General features: G+C 32.6%; 5 protein-coding genes and 1 long non-coding RNA gene across 11 annotated transcripts; 2 read left to right on the forward strand and 4 right to left on the reverse strand.

The window, feature by feature from the left end:
• Nucleotides 1–284: 284 nt before the first annotated feature.
• On the reverse strand, nt 285–3027 carry Idua (alpha-L-iduronidase). 2 transcript variants are annotated; one of them, XM_014230970.3, is made up of 6 exons: nt 2886–3027; nt 2324–2816; nt 2169–2264; nt 1800–2103; nt 585–1522; nt 285–515 (listed from the first exon to the last, which is right to left on the reverse strand). In XM_014230970.3, exons 2-6 carry the CDS (start codon nt 2778–2780, stop codon nt 430–432), a joined length of 1881 nt encoding a protein of 626 aa, XP_014086445.1. In that variant the 5' UTR covers nt 2781–2816; nt 2886–3027; the 3' UTR covers nt 285–429. The 2 variants fall into 2 exon arrangements, with proteins under 2 accessions (XP_014086445.1, XP_014086444.1); XM_014230969.3 differs by having other exon boundaries at nt 2882–3023.
• Nucleotides 2995–5806, forward strand: Gr32a (Gustatory receptor 32a). 4 transcript variants are annotated; one of them, XM_036369727.2, is made up of 5 exons: nt 2995–3133; nt 3868–4972; nt 5028–5090; nt 5150–5239; nt 5302–5806. In XM_036369727.2, the coding sequence occupies exons 2-5, from the start codon at nt 3935–3937 to the stop codon at nt 5386–5388; spliced, it is 1278 nt and encodes a 425-aa protein (XP_036225620.1). In that variant the 5' UTR covers nt 2995–3133; nt 3868–3934; the 3' UTR covers nt 5389–5806. The 4 variants fall into 4 exon arrangements, with proteins under 4 accessions (XP_036225620.1, XP_069962962.1, XP_036225619.1 ...); XM_036369726.2 differs by lacking the exon at nt 2995–3133 and adding an exon at nt 3333–3607; XM_014230972.3 differs by lacking the exon at nt 2995–3133 and adding an exon at nt 3333–3607 and having other exon boundaries at nt 3926–4972.
• On the reverse strand, nt 5613–10093 carry LOC106614993 (endoplasmic reticulum transmembrane helix translocase). The gene is made up of 8 exons (XM_014230965.3): nt 8837–10093; nt 7825–8777; nt 6789–7758; nt 6540–6736; nt 6338–6480; nt 6141–6273; nt 5932–6075; nt 5613–5819 (listed from the first exon to the last, which is right to left on the reverse strand). The coding sequence occupies exons 1-8, from the start codon at nt 9828–9830 to the stop codon at nt 5703–5705; spliced, it is 3651 nt and encodes a 1216-aa protein (XP_014086440.1). The 5' UTR covers nt 9831–10093; the 3' UTR covers nt 5613–5702.
• Nucleotides 10094–10798: 705 nt separating this feature from the next.
• LOC106615049 (uncharacterized) lies at nt 10799–20843 on the forward strand. Its single transcript, XR_001330626.3, has 5 exons — nt 10799–11052; nt 11225–11309; nt 11472–11635; nt 11831–15009; nt 15077–20843. It is a non-coding gene; the product is annotated as an uncharacterized lncRNA (long non-coding RNA).
• Nucleotides 14015–16850, reverse strand: LOC106614937 (epidermal retinol dehydrogenase 2). Its single transcript, XM_014230886.3, has 4 exons — nt 16680–16850; nt 15109–15226; nt 14332–14929; nt 14015–14267 (listed from the first exon to the last, which is right to left on the reverse strand). Exons 1-4 carry the CDS (start codon nt 16848–16850, stop codon nt 14165–14167), a joined length of 990 nt encoding a protein of 329 aa, XP_014086361.1. The 3' UTR covers nt 14015–14164.
• On the reverse strand, nt 19045–21271 carry LOC106614938 (tropomyosin). Of its 2 annotated transcripts, none has more exons than XM_014230888.3 (4): nt 20909–21271; nt 20522–20842; nt 19474–19607; nt 19045–19424 (listed from the first exon to the last, which is right to left on the reverse strand). In XM_014230888.3, exons 1-4 carry the CDS (start codon nt 21269–21271, stop codon nt 19133–19135), a joined length of 1110 nt encoding a protein of 369 aa, XP_014086363.3. In that variant the 3' UTR covers nt 19045–19132. The 2 variants fall into 2 exon arrangements, with proteins under 2 accessions (XP_014086363.3, XP_014086362.3); XM_014230887.3 differs by having other exon boundaries at nt 20486–20842.
• Between the last annotated feature and the right edge of the window lie 1612 nt (nt 21272–22883).

Here is a 22883-nt window from a genome sequence, read left to right on the forward strand (position 1 = left end):
CCGGGAAGATAAAAATTGTTCATACAAAAGTATCTTTAATTTGAAAATAGTTTATGCCAAAAAGCAGACATCTATTACCCTTTGAAGTTGCAATAAAATACATATTGCACTTAACAAAGCAAAAAAAAAATTGTATTATTTACCAAATTAAAATGTAAACCAAAAATTTCTGTACCGCAAGTTTGCTTTAATGGAAAAGCTACAAAAATTTAATTAAATCACGTTTGCAAAAAAAATATACATACCTACGTTAACATAGTTTATCGTCGATTAAGTAGAAGTAATTTTTAAAATAAATTATGTTGCATTATATTTTCTATTTGATTTTTTTCCTTTTTGATACATGCTTATGGTATAAACTGTTTTCTTATGTGTATACATTAGAGTTTGTTCTTACTAAAGTTATTATTTAAAACTAAACAAATATATCTAGAAACTCGTTTCAATATATTCAATTGTATCGGAAAAATTGCTCTTTCTATTAAAGAAGTCAATGGCTCGGACCTTAAAGAATCCTGAAATAGAAATGAAAGAGGATAGAAGAATGAGTTTACGAGTTTAACTATTGACTTTTTCAAGTTTACCGTTAACATAGGAATCAATGGGAGCATATTGAAATGATGGAAAAGGCAAATGCCAGTTTTCACTTATAAAACTCCATTCTGCAGTCTGATTTACTTGAAACCAAACTTCATAGGTTTTAAGACAATTAGTAGTGTTAGCAGTTTCACGCCAAGAAATAAATATTTCCCCAATTGTAATTTTTGTAATTGTTGGTGGTTCAGGTTGCTTCAGCACATGCGAGAAATTAGAACAAACGCGAAATAATAAAATCCATGGAAGCTGTAAACCACCAATATTTAAAATAAATTCAGACATCTGCAACAAACCGTAAGCTTGTAATCGAGGAGTTTGAGCGTATCGCATCGCTGCACGCTCTATTGCGTTGGGAAAGGGCCTTGATCCGGCTTGAGTCCTCCAAATATATGCTGGATCTGTTTTTTCTTGCTCCAATATTTCTACCACATAAGCGAAAGTCTCTACAGAGCAGGACTTGAAAGGTAATTGACGATGAAGTGTGAAATTTTCCAGTTTTTTTGTATTCTCTCTCGGTAGAAGCAGCCAACTTACGTACAAGGGTTTAGTTCCGGTGGAACTTGTTTTTAAAAGCCATAATACGTCGTTTGAATTACTTAGTGTAATTACTTCAATATCAGCAGCAACTGGTGCTAGCTTTGAGAGCATACCCAAGGCTGCATATACGGGTTTTTGTATAAATTGCGAATGCACTGGTTGTGAGTTATTCATTCGAAAATGTGCTAGAAGAGATCGTTGCGCGAATTCAAATGGATGATAACTGATAAAAGCATTATCGTGGCTGATAGATTCAAGATATTTGAATTCTCTATAATTCAATTTAGCATGCCAGTGCAAAAAAACAATGTATACGAGTTTAGCCGCATAACGAACATCCTCGTAAAAATCCTGTGGGGTGGACCAACCAGCAATGGGATCCGCTTCACTTTAAATATATAAAATTTAATTAATACTTTTTTTATTGCGCCGATTTAATAAGCGCATAGGTACTTGTGTGTATATACATACATACAAGTAATATGCATATGGGCATAATCGATCTAATTTATTCAATTAGGCTTGTATTATAACTAATTGCATTATTAAAATTTTGTCTGTCAATTCACAACAAATGTATTATATGTTAAAATACCTTTAACGGCTATTAATGTATGTATATACATACAACCATATGTCCAAAATCTAGCTTTTCTGGAACTTACTCATTTGATACCGGTAACATATTAATATTAGCATAGTTTGTATAAAGATTCTTTAATAATTTACTAGATGCTTCTAAGACCTCTGTTGCTAGACCTTGACCTTTTCGATGATATGTGAGAACATTTATTGGACAATGACTTATTTGATCGTTACAATTTTTAAGTAACGACCAGCAGAGCGGATGTTTCCTTTTGGATTTAAACAAACCTGCTGGTCCTCGCAGTGTAAAATCTAATGGCTCATTATACATACGACCAGCTGATTTAATACCTTTCCGTAAAGCCATAGCGTATTCGATAAAACCTACTTTTTGGAATGTTTTATAAAATTAATTTTTAGTATGTTAGTATAGTTTTGCATCGAATAACCTTCTACAGTAAAATTTAATATATTGTAACTGTGTATATCCGGTTCATTCCAGGTCTCAAACCGCCACTTAACAAGATTCTTAGCACCCAATAAATCTGCAAAGTTAACTGATTTTTGTATTATTTCAAAAATATAGATGTATGTACATATATACTTAGATAGCGCTTAGTGACTTGATAGCTGAAATCTTCCCAAATATCATTCATGATATCGGAATTGTTTATTAAAATACCATCCAGATCAGTCATGAATTCAATAACCGGATAAAGTCCTAAATCATTTAAGTTTAATATGAATACATCAAGATCGGTAAAGTCATAAACTGGTACTCCAGCCTGAGTATATTGTACAAATTTAACAAGTTCCAAGAGCCAATGGATGCGTATGTGTGTTAATGCGCCTGTTGGTAGCGCTGCGAGGTGCATCAAATTCATTTGCACCGATTCAGAGAATAGACTAGATTTTAAACTTTCTCGTTTGATGTCTCCAGATGGACAAAAGCCTGTGTTTGTCCAAAAACGGGGTAATTGGTAATATGACTCATTTTCAATGTGGCTGTGATTTTGTAGCGGAATGAGTGCAGCTAAATACATCAGCAAAGAGCCAACCATCTTTTCAATTGAAATTATTGCTTTCTACCGATTCAACTTGTTATGAAATGCAATATATGTATATAATAGATATGTAAGTATGAATGCTATGTTATACATACGTACATTACTGTAGTCTTTGTTTTTCTAAGTTGACAAATATAATTGCTATGAAGTATTAAAATTGGTTAATAATCGCGACGGTTAAACGAATACACTTCTTGGCGAAACTAAGTTAACGAGTTACTCTTACTAAGTCATTTAGAATTGAACGGAATATAATTTCGTTTACTAATACGAGAACGAAGTCATTAAAACACCACTTAGCGTGATTAATTACTAAATTAAATTTGTTAAATATCCCAGTGTATATGGTACCTACACATTCCTTGATTAATTTACATTACTGTGTACTTCCTTCACAAGTTTAAGAGAATGAGTGTATTTGACATATGATATGTGTATGTATGTAGATATAAGCATGTATGCAAATCCAGTCAGCAAATACCAATAACCGTATTCGACATGCGAGATGTTCAAATTTTCTTTGTAATTTGTTTTATTGAGTAAACATATATGTATGTGTATCAAATCTTTACGATTTAAGCATAGACATGCATACATCTTAGCTGAGGTTGGGATTTGTGCCTATTTGCGAAAAAAGGAGGAAGGATATTTCTGTTTTAAAAAACAAAAGTCTGTATACAGTGTCGTCCATGACTTTGCAATAGTGGACATTAATTATAAACGTGAATCGTTTGAACTAAAAAACTGTAAAAGTGTTGGGCAAGCTTCTTATATTAAAAAAATAAATTTTACATTTTGTTTGATCCTCTACATATACACAGGTACATATGTACATACATATTATTATATCCGATATATAATTTTGGTCTATAATATACGTACCTTTTGCATAATAAAAAGCACGGAGGCATTATTAATTTGTTAAATGTCTTGCATAAAATCAATTACCGTTATTAGCTTCTAGCTACTATCTGTGATCTATGATTTCTGATAATCAATACATACATATATTCGATAAATGTTGTGAGTGAAATACACAGCACATACATTTGATCAAATTTCAAAGCCACAAGTATTTCAGTAATTTTAGCAGCTCCTGCCAATCCGTAATATTAACTGATGAAACACTACTATTTAAGATTATTAGTATGCCGTCCAACAAAGTGAAACCATCGCCAATACAGCGCCACCATATTGGCTTAAATCAATTCTTGCGCCAACCACAAACACATAACTCAATTTTTAAGGACATGCGAATCACATTATATGTTTTGAAGGCAACAGGTCTGTTACCAATCTACGAAGAGGTTTCTAGATATGAAGTTGGACCACCTACAAAGGCAAACATTTTCTATTCATTTTTCATTCGAGGGGTTGTACAAACCTTTACTTTATTCAACCTCTATAATCTCCTAACGCCTGGATCAGCACAACTATTTTACTCCTACAGTGATACAGATAATGTGAATAAATGGATTGAGTTTTTATTGTGTATGTTATCTCATTCGACGACTGTTATAATTTGTGGTAGAAATTCAAAACTATTTATAAAAATCATAAATGAAATATTGAAAGTGGATGAGGATGTCTTTGACCGATTCCGAGAAACTTTGGAAAATAAATGTGAATTCTCACTAAAGTACATCGTGGGCATATGTATTTGCCAATGGTATTTAATGGTACTACGCGTTTTAGCTGTTAAAGATACTATTAACGTTAACTCATATATATTTATATTTATCTACGCTATGCAAAATGGCATGACAACTATTTTCATTGTTTTTACGGCGGCTTTATTAAGAATCCTAAAGATGCGTTTCACTCACATAAACGCAACCCTCAAAAGTTACACGTATAGCGAACGGCGTAAGCTACGACGTATCCCAGGAGAAGATAGAGATGTAATTACAATGGACTCTTTTCCTGAGGATTCTTTATTTATATACCGTATTCACAATAAGTTGCTACGGATCTATCGTTTAATTAATGATTGCTGCAGCTTGATTTTGGTGGCATATATGGGTTATGCGTTCTACACTATTACTACTACTACTTATAATCTATTTGTTCAAATAACAACACAGCGCTTATCATTTAATGTGTTACAAACATGCTTTGTGTGGCTTGCAATGCACACATGTGTCTTGGCACTACTGTCAAAAAATTGTGGACAAGCTACAGATGAGGTAAATATACATGTTACTAATTACTTCGAATTCAGTTTTTATTATTTCTCTATAGGCTAATGGAACTTCGCAAGTTTTGGCACGTATCTACGGCGCAACTAAAGATCATCAAAATATAGTAAACATAAATAAGAAAAAATTTCATTGAGCAAATAATAATTAAAAATTTATCTGTAGGTGGACAAGTTTTTAACAAAAAGTATTAAGCAAGAGGTGCAATTCACTGCTTACGGATTTTTCATAATTGATAACTCCACACTTTTCAAAGTAATGTATTATAATAATACAATAAATTAGTACAATTGTAGTCAATTAATGTTTATTATTAGATCTTCTCAGCTGTAACAACTTACTTGGTAATTTTGATCCAGTTCAAACAATTGGAAGATTCCAAAATGGAAGATGATTCGAGTTAAATTGCGAATATATAACAAATAATTCCTTTTCACTATTACCAAATTATTAAATATTTATTCAATCATACACAATACAGCATTATTCATAGCTTTTGAACAAATATTATATATAAAATTTCAAAGTAAATGAAAATGTTTAAATTTTCACTGAAATATACAGTAATTGTGTAAACCTTAAATATTCTTCAATTTTCACAATTTATTTAATGTAAAGTTAAAAAATCTTTTATATTTTGAAGGTTGATATTATTTATTGAAGTCTTTCTTGGAAATAAAGGAATTACCTACATAATTTCTAGTTTGGCATCTTCATTTCAATCGACAAATTTTGGTTTTCGTCTTGTTTCTCCGAAAAGGAATGAGCACATTCTATCCAGTGCAAAAGCAGCTAAAGTATCCGCCAGCAAAATAAGCACAAGCATTTTGCGAAACTAAATTGTAAAAAAAAAAAGATTATTTGAAATATCGAGTAAAAAATGCTCATCAAATTTTATTATGCAATCCATTTTTATCAGATATGACAATGTTATTGAATGTACTTACATCTTCGGGGAATGATACAATTTCAAAAGTTTCTGTAAGTTCGGATGAGAGGTCCAAAGAAAGAAATAAAACTAAGCCTGTTGACACTAAAATGGATATTAGCAGTGGACGATTTTCACGCAAACTCTCCATAAAAGGATGCCCCTGTTAAAATTTTAATTTTAAAATGTAACTATTGATTACATGATTGATGTTTTTCCAGTTTATACCTTGTGGTTAACAGCGAACGTAGATACTTGTAGAGCAAGACAAATTATGTAAACAGTGCTATTAATGATATTGGGTTGAAAAGTTTGCTTTTCTTCTGGATCCATATCTATATAAAGTTTCACTTTCCCTGTTCTTTTGCGTAATGATAACTACCACTTAGTAATGTTAACGGGTTAGTCAAAACCAATAAGCTTACCTTTCAGGAGCCCGATCTGTTGCCTCTTGTGTTAAATAGTAAAGTGCGCCAAAATGTACGGCGAATTGGCAGAGTATCGTTGATACACTATAGAGGTTAAATATATTTGGCAATGGTGCAGTTTTCGATAGGGTTTTCAGCGGCTAATTATTTTAAAGGATGTATGAATATTATTCAATAAATATTTGTTATAAATGTTTACCTTTGAGCGTGTTATACATAAAAAACATGCAGCTATAAAGAGACCCTGAAGAGTGGCTTGCATATCACTAAATTTGACTCCGTCAATATACAAAACAGATTGACAATAAGCAGATATGAGAGCGTTTAATGCTAATATTTTGAACATTTGTAAAGTAGTTACTAAGGTGCAACGTCCTTGTTTGATAATGTGATTTACTATGAGAAAAAAGGTATTAATAAAACGATTTCTAAACACTATACAACGTACCACATGCTATAGATGATGTCCTGCTAGTAAATGGTGCGGCTATACTAGCATCCCCCAATTTTACCACAGATGTTTCCTCATATATATCTTTAAGTTCAGATTGCAACCGCGATTGGGTAGCATTTAAATTTTCTCTCTGACGCAAAATTACACGATCACGCTGTGAGAGATTTACGCGCTCTATCGCATTGGGGGTACCTGTTACAGTATTTCTAACGCCACCTATGTTTCGAACATTTACAGCGGAATTACCAGATAAATATGCACCTGAATCGGAAAAAATTGATGCGGCTCCATTTGTGATATCACGTCTCTTTTTTGGTTTTGTTGGTACATTACTCAGCAGAGATACACCTACATGGGCATGTTTAAGGGCACCTACATCGTTGGTACCATCACCACACATAAGTGTGTAATAACCAAGGTGCTTTAAAGAGGTGATAACATATTCCTTTTGTTTAGGCGCAAAGCGTGCGCACACTGTTATATAAGGTAATATTTTAGATAAATATATATTTTCTTGTTCTCTGAGGTATTGTAAGCCTTCTCCAGTAATACATAGATCATTTCCACTCAGCAAAGCTTTTAATTCGTGTTTAAGATCAAAAACAGATTCTGTGTCAATTGAAACCCATTGCCATTTAGTATACTTTTCATTGGTATTTTCGTTACGAGTAAGAATTAGTAGTTTTTTACGAGTAAAACGTAATTCTTTAGCTACGTGGCAAGCTGTGAGTGGATTATCTCCAGTAATCATAACAACTTTATGTGAAGCATGTATAAGTTCCTTGATTACAAATTTAGAATCGGGCTTTATAGGACACGATATTATAACAAAACCAGCAAATGTTAAATTACTTTCTACATCTTCTCTTTTCAAATCTCGGACACGTTGCGCATCCATTTGGCCGAATTCCTTTATACCCAATGCTAAAACTCGCGCACCGCGACGAGAATACTCAAGAAATGTCTGGAAGTATCAAATATAATTTAGCATTTATATATTATGAGAAGCTCTATCTGCCATGGTTCTTACCTTTTCATAATTCTTAGGGATTTCTTTCAACATTTTCTGAATAACTTCAGGGGCTCCCTTTACGGTGCCAATATAAAATACTTCATTGCTAAATGGAACCAGATAGCCAGCTAATACCGACATCCTTTTTAATGCTGATGAGAAATAATAACGATGGAAAATACGAAGAGGTTTTAATTTTCCTCGTTTTGGAATAACACTGTCTTGCTTTGTTAAACTCCAATCTGCCGCTGTAAGCATAGCCTTCTCAAGTGGATCTCCGACCAAACCATCGTCAAGCATTACTAAGGCATGACATGTCGCAACAGCTTGTATTGTTATGTCTTCAGCCTTTTCCATTGGTACAATTACGTCGTCATCTGTCAAACCCGCGATCCCTTCAACCATCAAATTATCCGATGTTAGAGTTCCGGTCTTGTCAAAACAACAAATTTCCACTTTTCCAGCAAAAGGAATACGAAATGGTTCAGTGCAAAATACAAAGAGCTTTGACAATTGCATAAGTGATGTATTTACAGCCAATGTTAATTCAATTGGTAAATCGGGTGGGATAATAGACGTCAATATTAGAGTGCACTCTAAGAATAGTTTATAGCGGCTTCGATCTGGATCCTCGGTGCCCTTAATCCAAACATAACCAGCAGCTGCAATAGCAAAGACCATAAGAAATATGATGAAAGCAAACGTCTCTAGATTATTTTCCGTTACGCGATTTACACCAAAGAGAATGGTTCTTAATAATTTTCCTTGGGATGTATTGAACCCAGTACGTAATACGTAACCAATACAACCACTATCAGGGGCTCGCAATGCATCCTTTGTAGGAGCGGTGTGTTGAACAACTTTAGTTCCTCCAAAAAGAACGAACAATTTGCTTTCACCTTCCATATCAAGTTCTTTATCCAGATGATCCAACGTTTCTAATGATTCCTTCATTTGGGGCACCGACTCTCCTAAATTTTAATTGTTACATTTACGTATCCTTTTATAATATTTCCAGTTTTAAACTCACCTGTCAACATACTCTCATCAACTATACAATTACCGCGCAATAAGACGATATCACAGGGAACCAAATTATCGTTCTGTGATCTAGTTATAGATACAATATCTCCTGGAACTAATTGATCAGAATTTATTTGCCTCCACTTATTTTGCCGCAGAGCATTTAGCACATGTGGTTTGTTTCCCATTTTTCTTATCTCGGACATATTATGAAGTTGTTGTCCAACAAGAGTACACTCAAATATAATCATCATAAATAGCGTAAATAATGAATAGTACCAATATTCGTCCAAACACCACAAAGCCACTGAGAATATTTGAAAGACAAAAAATGGTGCTGTGGCACGTTCAATAAATAATTCATAGAACTCCGGTACAACCATTTTCATCTCATTTAGCCCATATAATTGTTCAGTTAATTTAACAGCGCTTTCGGTTTCGTGTCCACGACTGCGTGTATAATGGCGTAATGTTTCGTGTACAGGGAAATCTATTCCACGAAAACTTTTCCTTTCCTCATCCCAAACATATTTTGTTTTTTGAAAAACAAAATATAGCTGCTTATTACCGTTTGCTAATCGAATGCTGTTTATTTGAACTAATTGAGAGGACCCATTGTTTGCTGTTGGTATGACTTTTGCCAAAACGCCTACACCTGGTGTTTTAACATTGCGGCAATTAAGAAATGTAAGTACATGTACACTCCAATAGCAACAAAGTAATGCAAAAATCTGAACGAAAGCGATTACAGCGACTGTGATAAGACCGGCTTCGTAGTGTACATCAACGCCGTAAATAAAAATCCAAGCATAAAAGGCGCCCAAATATAAAATAACAAAGGGCATTACTATACCGCTTAGGGCTATAGGGTTCCGAATATGTAAAGTCACATTTTGTACTAAATCATCAAGCGCAGATTTTCCATTTAGTTTGACGTTATTAGCACCTGATGTTTTCGCGACCATCTCTAAGTCAGGTTTTTCCTCATATTCATGATCCATTACTATCTTTTAAATTCTCCTTATTTACTACCTATTGTTGACTATTAATTGTGAAATGTTTCTTTTTAAATCAAAATTAATTTTTTTTTAATTTTCAAAGCGTCACCACGATATAAATTATTATTTAGCCAGTCCTATTTATTTTATTCTTTCCGATAAGCTTTCGATTGTCATTTCTGTAAGTCAGACATGATATATGACGTGTTTTGATGTTACCACGTTGAAATAGTTTTATCCTTATTATTTACAATTTCTACAGACACTTGTTTACTCGATAATTTTGTCATAATGAAAATTGTTCCTCGTGATTGCTTGTTGGAAGTGGCTGGCCATAGTTATTAGAAAATGATACATGGTTAGCAACCAATTATCAGTTAAGACAGTTGTCAAATGTAAAATCTATCGGAAAAATCAGCTGCATAGATGTCGTTTAGACAATGGCTTTTTTGTTGCTCTTTATCATTATGATATTTTGCATATTTGCATTCATATATGCATAATTCATACAAAAAAATGGGTAATAACATTTAAATTTCCTAATATAATGTAAATGCATGAGCGGAATTAAGCGGCAAAACGATCCTCATCTGAACATGGACATACATGGCTCATGCCGTTTACACAATTTTGTGTGTTCATAATGCAAGTTTTGGGAACTGTTTTCCAGCTTTGTTCAAAATATTTACAATTGCTTTCTCCAAATGTTGAAATTTTCTTCCTGTCCAGAGTTGGTCACACAAACTACTTGAAAAATCGATTTAAATTGAGACTCTTGAAGTAGGCTACAAGCAATTTGATAATCAGTAATAGTTTCAAGATGATGTTGTCATGGAAACCGCTTATTATTCTTAAAAATTTTGCACGAAATTAATAATATAATGGATTGATATACTTATAATTTGATATCATGATCCATGAATATAACGAAGTGTTCATATTCCCGACAATTGTATATCATTTGTTTGCAAAACTGTGTATCAGATGCATTAAATTGATCGTCAACTTATCCCACGACTTGAATGGAAAAACTGATATCTAGACGTGTATTGCAACTTGGAAGCAATTTCTTGATCGTGTAACGTCCGAGTTTCTCCGATTTAGTTTCGATGAATAATTGATTTCCTTAATTTGAAAGTTACGTGTCACATGTGGTACAGATATGTCACATTTAATAAGAGTTTAACACGTGTTGACAGTATTTATGAACGATGTGGAAGTAAAGGTAAAAGTTTTTCTTTTAATTTTTTTTTGGTTTTTAGATGTAATATAAGCCGTTGTAATTTAATTAATTTTCTATTTCAGAATTATATAATACTTAGTAAAATAAAATCACACCCTGAAGTAAGCAATGAATAATAAATGCGTTTTTAATTTCTCTTTGAATGAAAAAATAGATGGATGTTTTCTAAGCCAATTATATGTTATAGGTGGTATGGAGCTTTACCAATGTCTCGGTTCTACTATATTCTACAAATTTAGGTAAAAATAGATTATAATTACATGCTTTTAAGAGTAGTGACGATAACTTATGATAGGGACATCTGAAAGTTAATGTATGATTTATCAACTTCTGACTCGTAAAATTCTCTAAATATATGTATATATCTTTTTTACCTTCACTACTAAAGACTTTACTTGCAGGTGTTGGAGTTTAAATTTGTGGTAAAAGATGCCAAAAAAATCTGCAACGTATCGTAATATCTGAAACGTTAGTGTGTCGGCAATAGTCTAATGATGACATTTTACAAGAACGTCTGAAAATCACTGGAAAATATCTAAATTTCCAACCCTGTAAAGCAAAAATGGTAAATTTTATATATATTATATGAATTTGATCTTTTATAGTATGTTTACTGATGAAATTTTACGATAGGGACATCTGAAAATTATTGGATGATTTATCGAAAGGAAATACTGATTATCCTATACACATTTGCAATACACAAACATGTTTTTAGCAGCATTCTTAATATACATATATATTTTAATATTTTGTTCAGATTAATATAATTGGTGTTGCATGATCAAACAATTGTCGGGATCAAACAAGGCTTGCAGATTCTCATACATGAGATGTGCATGAAATAATTTGAAAAAAACCTTCAACAGCAACTATACGTATTATAAAGCTTTACTTGAGCTTTGAAGGATGAAATCGCAGAAAACTACTTTGAAGTAGTGGAAGGACTTTGCATTAATTGGACTTCGAAGTGCTTCCGCTTGCACTGTTTTCCCTCAACAAGTCGCAGCTGCCCGAAACTCCAATCCTTTGAAAAAATATGCACGACAACTAAGAAACGTTGGAATTCATTAGCCCTAAGGAAAAGAAAGTTATATGCAATCATATAAACAGAAGAGCTTCAGGTAGTGTTGTCAATTTGGTCTTAAGATAAATCTTTGGTAGATAACTTATGATTTCACTAATAGTTGACTATCAAGTATTTCAAAATAATGTGTTTTTGTTTGTATTATCCTACCGTGAGTAAGAACAATAAATATAACACGATTTAAGATTTAATTTATCAAAAGCTGTAAACTATTGCTTTTCCTATAGTAAAACCCCTTTACGATGACGACTACTGAAACTTTAATGCAGAGATAATCCCTACTTTAATGCATTGAAAGAATTTTCATAGAAGCTAACACACACTTTGCAACCCGTTAGCGCTATTCTTAGAGTAAGAAAGGGACGGCCGATCATATGCACATAAAATTAGGTTTGGTAATTCGCCCTTAAGAAACTTCAAAAGAAATCGCTAGTAGCACTCTTGGGTAATTAACCAGTGATTTAAACGATTGTTGGCTTGCAGGGTATTTTCTTGGCAGGTATACGTCGACACCATTCGATTTTATCTGTGAATTAATATTATGCCATATGACAATCGCTTACAGATTAAACCATTTATTAAATTTACTTATTGTTTGTGTGCATGTGAGATGTTTTAAAACAAAGGAAACCCAGAAGCATACATACACTCAGGCAAAACTAAAGCACGAAGTTCACATTGTACACATTTATGGTAGTTTAAAACAAAATGTAAAAGTTTTGCAAAATTTTTAATTTTTTTATGAATATAATAGGATTATAAGTTTAAAACAAAAATTTATCAAGCTGAACCTCTTTTTATTTCAAATAAGAACAAAAAAAAACTTAACGTAATATGTATGTTTATTTTCTGCGACAAAACATAAGTACTAAACTATATTTACTTATTTATTGAACTTATTTTCAACAAGTCCCGTTAAAATTCCAACTGTAGTTAGAAACCCTTATTCGAACAGCGCGTTGAAAAAATTTCAATAAAAATAGATTAGTTATTTGTGATCAACGATGGTGTTGCTTCGTAATAAAAAATATTTGTGAAATGCCGAGTAGTAAGTATTCACCACTATATTGGGAAAAAATTATTAGGATTTTGAATACGGTGAATCAGTAACCAATATTTCGAAAAAGTTCTCAAATAATCACAGCATTGTCTCAAGAAATATAGGCCGTTTTCATTCTTTGGGCTACCAAACCACAATTCATGGAGGTAGCAGACCACGCAAGACTACTAGCCGTGAGGATATGGCTATAGTGCGCTCAGTATCAGCTAGATCAATTCAGAGCGAATTGGGCTTGAATATTTCGTGCAGGTCCAACTTCATTACATGCAGAAGTGCCAAAAAGCCATACATTTCGCAAAAAAATCAAAAAGCGCGGATCGAATTGGCCAAAGAACTGATGGATTTAAGTTACTACGAAGACCAAAAAGTCAACGATTAAATCCGCGTTATTCACAAGGCGCTGTGAAACATGGAGGAGGTAACATAATGGTCTGGGGATGTTTCTCAGGTTATGGAGCAGGCACATCCATCAAATTAATGGCATAATGGATTGTTTTATGTACAAAAACATCGTTTAAAGCCGTCATGAAAATGAAAGGAAACACCACCAAATATTAACATCAATGATAATGTATAGTTTTGTGAAATAAAAGAGAAAATATTAATTTTATAACAGTATATAAATGATATATTATTTATAATGATGTATGGTAATATGGTAAATTTCGTGCTTTAGTTTTGTCTGACACTGTACATACGTACATATTTTCTACTAAAAGTATAAATAAATACTTATGTTGAACAAAACTCATTCGATTGCAAAGCAATATAAATAATCGTAGGACAATTAAACCATATTTTTAAACATATACATACATGTATTTACATTTCGGTTTAATTTAAAGTATAGTACAGTTAAGTGAATAAAAATTATAAATATGTTGATTTGTATCATGAGAACATGACCATCGCTTAGTAATTTTAAACATACATTTTTAAAATATTTTTTAACCTGCGGGAACTCTGCCACGACCTTGAAACATCATCATCGATTCTGGTCCACGGATAACTCTTGACATTAGTTCCCAGCACACTTTCGCCGGCAATAGACTGTAAGGAGTAGTGTACGTGAAATTTAAAAGTACATACTAGAAATTTTTTTTGAATAACGTACCATTTGAGTGGAGTGAGTATCCGTATAGTATAGGGTAGCACGCACCATACTTCGTTCTTTCGGATAGCTTCAAGTATGCGGTCTGCAACATACTCTGGATCCAACATTGAAACCATTCGTGGCCGTACGCCAGAGAACATACCGGTATTGATATAATAAGGACAAATCAATGTCATATGTATGCCATCATATCCGTGTGTTTTTAAATCGGTTAAGAGGCTTTCGTGAAACCCAACGCAGGCAAATTTTGTTGCACTATAATCACTACAACCGTATGTGCCTAACATGCCAGTCACTGAACCCACCGTCACAATGTGACCCTTGTTATTTTGCATCATTTGCGGAAGAAAAGCTTTTACTGTCCAATAGTGAGAAATTATGTTAATGTTATATGTATTCTGTATAACACGATCAGGTAAGTCCCAGAATGGGCGGCAACAAACGACACCAGCATTATTGCATAGTATATCGACATTGCCTATTTCGTTGATAGTTTGTGCCGCTCGCTCATACACTTGGTCACGATCTGATATATCAACTATATATCCTTTACAGGTATACCCATTTCTGGCGAGCAGCTCCATGGTAGTTTTGATAGCTGAGGAGAAAAGTGGATTTACCACATTGTTTAAATTTTTGAATCTATTATGGGTACACATAAATTTTCCAATTAAAAATGTAAGCAATTGTATCAGAATAACATTTCTAATACTTCGAAATTTAACGTTAACTAATACGAGTTCAGAAATACATTGACTACGAACGTTTTGTTCATACCTTCCTGATTGATGTCCCATATGACAACACGAGCATTCTGTTTGGCAAAGTTCAGGGACAACAAGCGTCCTACTCCACCTCCACCGCCGGTGATCAATACCACTTGTCCTGAAACATTCTACAATTAGAAAAGGAATGTATGTATGAAAGTGGCCATAAATATGGATAATATAACGTAAATAATACACATACATAGGTATATATGTATATGGATATATCGATATGCAATCCTGCAATATGTACTTAAATATATACAACTATATGTAAGTAAATGTCTTAAAAACTATTAGTAGTATCAAATATTTAAACTTTATAATCCTAAATATATATATGTTTATGTATGCATAGCTCATTTCGATAGTAAAAAGTGAAAGTTGCTAATACAACCAGCGTTTTTGCTTTTATATGTATTGAAATATGAACACCCAAGTATTCATGGAAGTGATCGGCATTTCGTTATCACGTGAATTAACAATCGCCACTAAGATAACTGTTATGATATATGATATAACAGATCTGAACATAGAATTCTTATTGAATGTACCCGGTTTTAATGGCTGTTGGTCGATGTTTCGTGTTGCAAAGAATTTGCATTTTACTATTTTCATTTGTTTTTGAGGGTCGTTCTCGAGTTCGAAAAAAAAAACTTTCACACCCATTTTTTGAACTTAAACGCATATATTTGTTGTTTTTAAGTGTTGGTTTAACGTATTAATCTTTTGATTTGAAGGAGTTTGCGCATATGTAGAAGCATCTTTTGTTTTCATACGACTAAAATATAACGTTAAATAATAATTATTAAATGCATCAATTTGATAACTAAGTAAGGTTTTCACATTCAGAAATAAATAAATTCTGCACTTAAAAACAAAAAAATATGGCTTCGTTCGTAAAGTTGAATTGCGTTTTTTAGAAAGTAAGCACGATTGTAGAATGATTTTGCCTTTTTTTTTAAATGTAAGCCGTTAGGTGAAGAAAACACATTTGCGCTCTGCTCAACATATTGTGAGTATTACAATATATATACTATTTAATATACAAAAGACACGAAACAAATTGGCTTACTCCGATACTTATGGAATACTAATTGATTTTGAGCATTTATATATGAATTATTTGCGTCTTTCCTTCCATTTGTGGTACCCGGATAGATATTGACTCGGCACCGCTAGCGTCACTATTTAGTATGCAAAATAACCAACATACGGTGTGATGAAAATTATTCATTCGCATAAAAATTTTCAAAAATCTCTATACACGAACGTTTGTATGCGCAGAAATTCTTGGGCGCAAATGATAATTGAACTCACATTCCAATGTTTTTGAGTGAATTACTAAAAACCGAGAGGAGATACAAGTTTTCATTAATTATTACACTTTCAAATTTTCTTGACACAGAAATCTGTCACAAATTGATGCAATACATTAATTTTATAACTGATAGTGTTTCAAATTATAAGACGAAATTATGAGACGAGTTTGTGGCTAAACTCTTTTGTGTTATATTGGGTATAAAATTATGAAATTCTTTTTTGGAACATCGAAACATTTTATATAAAGTATATACATACCTTCATTTTCCTCAAATAAGATGGAAGTAGTGAATAATATATGGTTTGGGTGGTATAAAATATGGACTTTACGAAAAAGATGAGTAAATCCCAGACGAATTGCAGGATTGCGTAGAGAGGATTATCCATATGAAGAAGACGCGGCTGAGATGTGGAGCTGGCGCCAAACATTTTAATATTTCTGTCGTTAAATTAGCCGCTTTAGTTTTGTATTCTATTGATTAATAATTGCAACCCTGGTTTTTGCGATAAAGTTCCGAAATATGTGTGCAAATCCCCAGCAATATGTTAGGTGATGAGAGAAAAGCTTCTGATTGCGCTTATAATCACTTTGAACTATGAATCGTTTGATGACAGTTATAAAACATATATAACACGTTTAATTTATCTTCTGTTGTTTCAATACGCGTCGATATAATCCAACTCAATGAATTAAATAAAATTTTGGCGTGAATTGATATTAGCAATATTCAAGTTTGCAAAAAATTTGCTTTTTAGTATGCATGTTTCTAATAGTAAATTTCTCCTTAATGTTACCGAACTTATGTGTATGTATGCTTGAAGTGAGACGGCACTTTGAAATATTTATTTCCGCGACACTATGTTCGATGGCTTCAACATCTTAACAACGACTGAAGTTTAAATTTGACTTCAAATGAAATTCAACGTCAGAGTATCCACATTTACCGTAGAGTTTTAAGTTGGGCTTTACATATTTAAGTACATACATATATATGTACATACGTGCATACGGAGTGACTTGTGCCGGCTGCTTAAAAGTGTACTTTTCGAATGAAATAAGCACATTTACACATGAACACATAAGCACACATGCGTGTTTGAGTAGAATAGGAACTAATTAAAATTTCGTGTGATTGTGGTCAATTAAAAATGTCGCAAACGTGGTCCATTTAACATATCTTTGAATGAAAACAACTCATGCCGACCTGATCTCGACTGCTTGAGCCATGTAAGCTTCACTAATCGAGGGGTGGTGTAACTGTCTCTGGTTTCTAAACATTCGAATAAAAAGCGATTTGATATGTATATGAATGTATAGGCACATATGTGTATAGAAACTTATATATTTATGTACAAATACATACATATGTGTACATGTAATATTCATGTGAGCGGTTTAAACGTACCGTTACTATTATTTGTTAGTTTATGCGCCTTTAAACGCACATAGCAAATAGTTTCACATTTTGTTGTTACTTTTCGTTTCGTAGATTTTCACTGCAAATTAGCACATCTACATACCTACCATAAATACAAATAAGCGCAACTGAATTACAGACTAACGTCTTTCAGTGTTGAGTGTGTTTATTTATATGTATAATACAGGGAAATTATCTAAAATTTTTTCGATTGCTTGTAATGCCTAAAACCAATCAAGATAGTATAGAGTTATGTACTTATATATATATACATATGTTAATGATAATGATGACAAGACGAGTTGAATTCCGAGTGATTGTATGCTCATCTTTTTGTGGTAGCGATAACTAAGTAAAAATTGAGATATCGCGGTGAAAGTTGGTACACGTGTTCCCGTCTCCTTACGAAGGATTACAGGTAGGCGGAATCGGAGCATCACCACACCAAAAAATGACGTTAAGCGCAACTCTATAAAGTACCATAACTAAGCCGCAAATTAAGATACAAAACTGTAATTTTTTACAAAATATCGAAGTAAGAAGGGGCATATATGGTGTAACAGTTTTAAAAAAGTGGCTTTGGCCCCGCTCTTTAATAAGTTAAAAATACATATCGCACAAACCACATCCAATATATTTCAGGCATTGCACATGTTTTGAAACGCATTAACTCGGTAGTTGGTGCTTTTTGCAATTTACAAAGATGGTAGAGTCAGATTGATAAGCTTTCTTATTAATTCTTTTATTGATTTATAATAAATTTGCATTAAATTCAGATAATATGGCAAAAAATGTACTTATGATATCAATAATATAATATATTTCTATGTATTTGAATGATGTTTATGCCTCTATTTTTGATGAAACTGAATAAATTATTTGGTTTTAAATTTAACTTTTTTATCGATATACGCTCGCAAAACCAAAACAGCTAATTGCAAAAGTAAAATTTGTAAAACAATTATCCTCCTTGTGGTAGACATTTCTTTGATAATTTCGATAACACAAAACAAATATGCATATATTTACTTTGTTTTTCAAATTTCAATAGTTGCCTATCAAATTAGCATTGTGCATTTGAGCAGGAAAAATTTTCCCCACAAATTTTTGGTTCTCGTATATTAATTTGTCTATGAATATTGTTCGGATATTTTTCCAAAAATTCTATGAAACATTGAATTTTAAATTAAATGAAAAACGAAACATTTTAACTTTGTGTTTCCTTTTTATCATTTCTATTGGGAGATTTGAATGGGACTTTAATTGAGCTTTCGTTTGTTTCCATATGGAAAATTAAAACCTGAAAGTTTTTGAGTCATCTTCAGTCTGACTAAATAAGTTGTTGTTTTGTTTAGGGCATGTAGTGGGCAGAGGCACGGCGGGCAACAAGCAATACAAACACATTTGTGCAACGTGAAGCCCCTTATATTGGTACATACGCATCTTGTCCCAGCACCTGTAAAAGCGTTCAACAAATGTATTTTCGAGTGCTTCTTGAAGCGTGGCTACTGTTTTTTGTAAACTTTCTGTTTCCCGGCGTAGTCGTTTTTCATTATCTGCAGATTTATCAAGTTTACGGGACTTCCTGTAAAAGGGAATGATATTATTGTACTTTTATCAGGGTGGCAACTTACTCCTTCAAATCATTCAACTTTGCTTCTAGAAGTTTAACCTTGCCATTGGCGCGCTCACAATCAATTTCTTTTCGCACCATTTCTGTGCGATACTTATCTTCGGTTTCGCGGCTTTCATTTGTTAATTGATATAGCTGGAAAGATAAAAAATATATTGAAATTTCTTTGTGATATACGAGTAAAAAAGGTTATATTTAACAGGTACAAATTAGTGGAACATTAATGTTCAGTAAAGTTTCCATAAGGGATAATACTTTTTATGAGTTATATGTTGTAATGTTAGGAAACACTATAATATTTTATTTGAGTGGGATGATTTTTAGCTCGAGGTCTGGGTGGCAAAATGACATTTTTAACTGAGGTTGGTAGAGACAACTTAAATTGATTATGGTAAAGGGAGAGCACGGTCTCGTTGACGTTTTTTAAACTTTAAATCTTCATATGCTATTTGCGTGCTTTGGGAGACAATATAGTATTGTATATGCCAAATATGAGTTATAATCGGTTACAGAACTACATAAATGTAAGTATTATTGAATACTACAGTTTTGATGACTTGTTGACAATTCTCCCGATAGCCGGATGCACGAAACCGGAAGAGACCCAGATTTTTTCCGGTCAAGGACTGGTATTTTAAATATGTATATAAATACAAATTAAGTCAATTTTAAAAATATTGCTTTTAGTTCAAAGAAATTTTAAAGAAATTGAGCAATATCACGAGTTAATGGATATCATTTAAATTATTAATTACATTTACGTATTTTTATTCTCAATTTGAATAATGACTTTTTGATCATACTATTATTTGTGTTCAACGAATGAAATAGAAGCCGCTACAGATAAGCAAAGGAACAGGACAATATTAAAGATTTTTAAATATGTGCTGTTCTATAATTGTTTTGGTTTGTTAATATTTTATTAAAGAAATTAAATTTTTAGCGAAATCGCAGTGCTTGTCATTATTTACAATCGTAAATGTAATACATAACCAAATACTGCCGATACATACCTCATTTATTAGCTTATTTTTTTGATTCTCAAGTACCTTCACCGAGCGTTGCTCCTTGTTAAGCGCAAAGCGTAAATTATGTTGATCTATCATTGATTGAAAAAGCTGTTCTTTGGTTTGGCTCAGTATATCAGTAAGTGCCTCAAGTTCCTTGCTTTTAATTGCCAGATCTTGCTCAAGAAGTACACGTTCCGCTCTTAAACTAATCACATTGGTGTTAAGATTTTCACAAGAAGACTTTGCCTGCATAACGCTTTCCAACGAACACTTGAGTTGACAAGCGAGCTCATCATTTCGCTTCTGTTCGACCCGAAACAGTGTGTTGTAAACATGAATCTGATTTTTGGCCTTTTGTGACTACTCGAAGGTTATACATACATACATATAATTTGCAAAACACATTTATATGAGTTGTATTCTTACTCCTTTTTTAAGGTCTTCTACTTTCAATAACAAACGTTTCACATCCTCGCGACGGCGACGCCAGGCATTCAGCATAATCGTGGCAAAAATACGCATACTAGCTAAACGAAGCTCAGTATCCGCTGCACAGGTATAATACTCCCCATTTTTTGAGTTTGCACACTTAAGATATAGACCATTGGTCTGCTCAGCGACTATTGGATTATCACTGGGTGAAAATTCTATATGTCTCGAAACATTTGAATAATTATTAGGAAATTGCTTGGTTATTGAGAAAGTGCTGTGTATATTTTGAAAATTATCCTTTGACAAAGTCAATCCTTCCCTTCGATTGGAGTCTAAGTCCATAGTACTGGTGAACATTATTCCCAACTTGGTGAACCAAAAAGCTAATAAATATCATCCAAACTAGATGAATATAGTATATTGTTTACATACCTAGGCTTTGGGTTCATTCGCTAACGGAAATAATTTTTACTATGCACTATAAACTGCACTCGTATGCAAAATTGCATTAATTTAGTTATCGAAATTTCAAATTTAAATATATGTAGTTTACGAATATTTATAAATCACATAACCACTCCAATAGTGCGAATTTTTTAAGACTTTGACTATAATAATTTACTAAGACTAGTGGAAAATTGAAACAGTTAAATGATTTACCAAAAACTGAATGTTGCTTCAAAATTTTTCCGATTTTTATGAAATAAAGATATATTGAGTTTGAATGCAAATGTTACTTCTACTTATACATACATATGTACATAAATCAGAAATTAATAAACAAAGTATTTGACAGGAAAAAGCTTTTATATTGAGATTTTACCTCTTCTGGAAGAACTAAAAATACACCATAGATTTAAGTTTTGATCTGTCAGATAGAAATTTGGAAATATTTGAAACAATGTGGTTATTTAAAAAAAAAATCGTAGTTTCTCAGTCCCCATACCTCGAAATCCCCGCTGGATGTCGTCAAGGCGCTTGTTTTTCCCCTCTGTTGTACAATATATGTACGTACTCGTATATACTGCAGATTTTCGCCAATGGAATGAATCTCCTACATCAATATTTTCCGATAACACTGCTATTTTAATTTCTGAGGAACTTTCTGTAGTTATGAATAATCACTAAATTACAATCAGCTTTTAACGTTTTGCATAATTATTTCTCTAAATGGAAGATTCTTGTAAGCTTTGAATCTGCACCTTCTTGCTAATATAGAGCTGGTGTCTGGCAGACTTTATAAACTTAAACAGTTTATTAACACATACATAATTGAACTCGTTTCCTAACCATAGTGTAAGCTTTTATTATATTATTAATTTTTTTTCTTCTACCATGTTTTATTCCTTAATTTTGCCCTCTAATTATATGTATTTCATATTAAGCTTATATCATAATAATCATTATTATAATTAAGCAGATAAGACAATTATGTCTAAACTCTTATATTAGTCGACACCACTTTTGTATACTTAAATTTGTCAATAAATAAATGAAACATATGGTTGTTAAACTTTGGAATAACATAGAAAAATCTCGAAATGTATGTCTTTGTAAATCTCTAAAAGCATAAGTGGAATCACGGCTAATGTAAAATAGCACTAGCCATTGTTGATTTAAAGTAGATATGTACTGAGAACTATACGATAGGAGAAAAAGCCGACCTTTTCTCTTTTTCAATAGGTTCTCATTCACTTTCACCTTCGCATTGAAATGAGGTTCTTGTCCAATTCAAGGACATTGTTGTTTTCACAAAGTGAAAAATCAATAAAACCGTAAAACACGTGTTGTATTTCAGCTTACTAATGTATGTAGATGTTCTGTATGTATTTGTATAACATATTTCATAGCAATGAATAATCATATTTTTTTATACCCTGAACAGGGTATATTAAGTTTGCCACGAAGTTTGTAACACCCTGAAGGAAACGTCGGAGACCCTATAAAATATATACATAAATGATCAGCA

This window comes from Bactrocera oleae, chromosome 3, assembly GCF_042242935.1.
Source record: "Bactrocera oleae isolate idBacOlea1 chromosome 3, idBacOlea1, whole genome shotgun sequence".
Lineage (NCBI taxonomy): Eukaryota > Metazoa > Arthropoda > Insecta > Diptera > Tephritidae > Bactrocera > Bactrocera oleae.